The following is a 3,887-nucleotide window of genomic DNA, read 5'->3' as shown; positions in this document are numbered from 1 at the left end:
GCTTCTGGGCCTCATCCTCCCCCAGGACACACAGCTGGCAGCGAGTCGCTCGTCTAGGCTGCGGTTCCAGGATCGGGCCTTGGTTCCCGGGGAGGAGGGAGCACCGCGCATGAGAAAGAGCCGCAGCTCGGGTGTTACACGTCCTGCCTGCCACACATACAAGTGCGCACCGAGAAGCGCACAGGCAGGAGAGCGGTCTTGAGACGCATCGCGCAAATCCCTCAGAAGGCGTCAAGATGACGATGTTTAGCAGAGTGACCGCTGACACGGACCCATTAGCTCAGACCAGCCCTGCGGGACCCCCCAGCCCTGAGGCCGGAGGGCGCACAAGCGGATACTCCGCCGTCCCGCGAGCAGAGCAGCGGCGTGGAGGCAGCTCGCTACCGAGCAGACCGGGGCTACGGCGCAGTCAGGAGCCCGCTCGCTCTGGTGCATTGAGAGCAACTCCCGCGTCTTTACACCAACAGGTCCGCGGAACTAGAGCAGCGCTCCTACATGGACTGGGGCGGGCTGGGAGGGGGGGACTGACTTCCCGGGGCGGCTACCGAGGAGCCCCGATCTCACCGCTCCTCGAAAGAGCCTTCGCTCGGGGAGAGCGGATTTGGCAAAGAGAAAGTCTCTCGTTACAGGGGAAAAGGCTCGCCTTAAGTTAGCCAACAATACAAATCAGATAACAATGCAGAACAAACAGAATACCACAGCCAAGCAATTTCCATGTCAAACATCCCACTGCTCAGTACCTCCATTTGTAAGTGTGAATTGCAGACTAAGCTTCCTGCAAAGTCCACAGAGAGGTTAGTACATACCTTCCCCCCACCCCCAGTCACCGAGTACCATCGCACTGCAATTCCGCTGGCGGAGCCTTTTCACCCCTCGCCTTGTCTTCAAATGGAAATGATTCCCATTGGCCCAAGGTGTCCATGTAAATAGGTGTAAATGAAACCAGATTATGCCTTTCTCTCCAGCCCCCTCCTCCCTGCTCCCCTCCCCCTGCTCCCAAGGCGATTGTCATATGATAGCAAAGAAGTGGCACATTAATGAAGCGCCTCTACAGGGGTCTTTTCTGCTCATGTCACCACATAAAACTATCAGATGGCTAGAGGAAGGACATGGAGGCAACTAGTTAGCTCATCGCCTCTGCAGAGAAGCAAACAAGCCTCTGCTACAGTGCAGCTGCTGGTGGTGTAAAAGAAGCTGATTCAGCCCGCGGAGGCGAAGGGAGGGGTGTACAAGAGGATTCCCAAAACCAAGCCAGCTCGCTGCCTCCTCAGGACTAAACCGGAGCAGCGTGGCCGCGGAAGGAGCGAGAGACACGCCGGAGGAGAGGGGTGGGAAAGAGTCCGGACTCCCAGCTGCGTCCCGGATGCGGACTGTCAACTTCCAGCAACTTTAAGGTGAGCTTATGCAAGGGCTGGCATAGAGTTGGGTGGGAGTCGAGGGGAGGAGATGGGGTCCCCTTCTTCTCGCCGAGACCAGAAGACAGAGTTATCACTAGAGTAACTTTACGGACGCGGGCTCCTGCGGGAAGGCCAGGCTGAGGGAGGCCGGAGCAGGGAGAAGTACATCGCTTTTCCCCCTGCGGCGGCACAGGGCTCCGGGCTGTTTTCTTCTGTCCTCATCCGCGCCTTCCCACACCCCCCCCCCCTCCCAACCCCCACCCCCCGTCCCCCCTTCCGAGGGCTGAGATCCACCGTTTCCCTTCCCTGTGCCCTTCTTTCTCCAGCCCGGCCCTAGAGCCACCGGGTGACCCGACTGGGTGTCCGTGCGAATCCTCTCGGACTCACCCCTCTACCCCCTCCTCCCGCCCACTCCCCTTGTCGCTGCCCTTCCGCAGATCTCCGCGGGTCGCCTAGAGAAGATGCCTCGCCCGGGCAGAAACACTTACAGTGATCAGAAGCCTCCCTACTCCTACATCTCGCTGACCGCCATGGCGATCCAGAGCTCCCCGGAGAAGATGCTGCCCCTGAGCGAGATCTACAAGTTCATCATGGACCGCTTCCCCTACTACCGAGAGAACACGCAGCGGTGGCAGAACTCCCTCCGCCACAACCTCTCCTTCAACGACTGCTTCATCAAGATCCCCCGCCGCCCAGACCAGCCGGGCAAGGGCAGCTTCTGGGCGCTGCACCCCAGCTGCGGGGACATGTTCGAGAACGGCAGCTTCCTGCGCCGCCGCAAGCGTTTCAAGGTGGTCAAGTCGGACCATCTAGCCCCCAGCAAGCCGGCGGACGCGGCGCAGTACCTGCAGCAGCAAGCGAAGCTGCGGCTCAGCGCCCTTGCGGCCACCGGCACCCACCTGCCCCAGATGTCCACGTACAACCTCGGCGTGTCCCAGCCCTCCAGCTTCAAGCACCCCTTCGCCATCGAGAACATCATCGCCAGAGAGTATAAGATGCCCGGGGGCCTCGCCTTTTCCACGATGCAGCCCATGCCGGCCGCCTACCCCCTCCCCAATCAATTGACTACGGTGGGCAGCTCCATTGGCACGGGCTGGCCCCACATGTACAGCTCCGGCATGATCGACACCGCCACCCCCATCTCCATGGCCAGCAGCGAGTACGGCGCCTACGGCGTGCCCATCAAACCGCTCTGCCATGGGGGGCAGACTTTGCCGGCCATCCCCGTCCCCATCAAGCCTACCCCTGCCGCGGTGCCAGCCCTGCCCGCCCTGCCCGCGCCCATCCCCACCATTCTCTCGAACTCGCCGCCCTCTCTCAGCCCCACGTCCTCGCAGACGGCCACCAGCCAAAGCAGCCCGGCCACCCCCAGCGAGACTCTCACCAGCCCGGCGCCCGCCCTGCACTCCGTGGCCGTACACTGACCCGGGCCGCCTGCGTGGACGCTGTCTTCCCCTTTCTCCCAAAGTTTCCTCGGAGCTCTCCTCCCTCCCCTTCTCTCCCTCCTTCCCCTTCTTTCCGCTCTCCTCTCTATCATTTCCTCGAAAGCAGAGACTACTCCCCGCGGGAAACTGAGGTTTGCCGTTCGCGTGAGCTCCCTTTCCGCTTCGCCCCTTCAGCCGAGCCCTCCCTCGCGGCTCGGCTTCTCCCCCGCTTCTGAACTTTGTTTTCCGTTCTTTTGAGGCGAAAGGAACCGGCCCGGCCCGGCCCGTCCCCTCCCGCCCGGTAGGAGCTGCCACTTGCATCGCTAGTTTTCCAAAAGTACTTCAGGCATCTTCGATTTGTCGGCGACCAGGCAAGCCTGGCTCGGCGATGCCTCTTTCTCTTCTTTTGTCTGGGGAAAAAACAGGGGTTTATACAGGACCAATCTTTAGTACCGCAAACAAGAATGGCTGCTGCGTCACCGCATGAGAGCAGCGACGTTTCCAGCCTCCAAGCAGCGAAGGCTTGGATCTGGGAAACGCCGGGAAGCGCTCGGTGTCTTTGTGCGGGTGCGCCGGGCCGGGCCGGGTTTCGGCGGGGCAGCCCCGCGGGCTGGGGCCGCTCCGCAGGTGAGGGAGCGGCGGGGGCGGCGCGGAGCGGGAGCCACGCAGGGAACCGCGCCGGGCCGCTCACGCCACACCTGAGATGTTTACAAAGCGCCTGTTTCAATGTAAATACTGAACTTGCATCTGTACTGTAAATCAGATGAGGTCCCTTTTGCAGTACCTGTTGTAACGTGGATGTTTACTGTAGTTTTCAGGTGAAAGAGGAGTTGACTTGTCTGTTAACTTCTGGTTAACCCGAAGGTTTGGGGGAGCTGAGGTTTTCTTTGTTGTTTTTTTTTTTTTTTTTTGGTTGTTGTTATTATTTTAAAAATCCTGTAGCTATTGACTTCATAGCTTAAAAGCAAACAACAACCATAATTATAATTAAAATAAGCCTGTTACCAAGCACACGACCCGACATAGCTTAAAGAAAAGCTGTTGAAGTAATTGATAAAATGTGGAA

General features: G+C 59.5%; 1 protein-coding gene across 1 annotated transcript; it reads left to right on the top strand.

Annotated features, from left to right (window-relative positions):
• Nucleotides 1–1,858: 1,858 nt before the first annotated feature.
• On the top strand, nucleotides 1,859–2,821 carry FOXB1 (forkhead box B1). Its single transcript, XM_062501565.1, has one exon. It carries the CDS (start codon nucleotides 1,859–1,861, stop codon nucleotides 2,819–2,821), a length of 963 nt encoding a protein of 320 aa, XP_062357549.1.
• Nucleotides 2,822–3,887: the final 1,066 nt, after the last annotated feature.

This window comes from Cinclus cinclus, chromosome 13 (genome assembly GCF_963662255.1).
Source record: "Cinclus cinclus chromosome 13, bCinCin1.1, whole genome shotgun sequence".
NCBI classification, from domain to species: Eukaryota; Metazoa; Chordata; class Aves; order Passeriformes; family Cinclidae; genus Cinclus; species Cinclus cinclus.
Note: the sequence above shows the minus strand (reverse complement) of the source record. Positions and strands in the feature narration are given on the sequence as shown.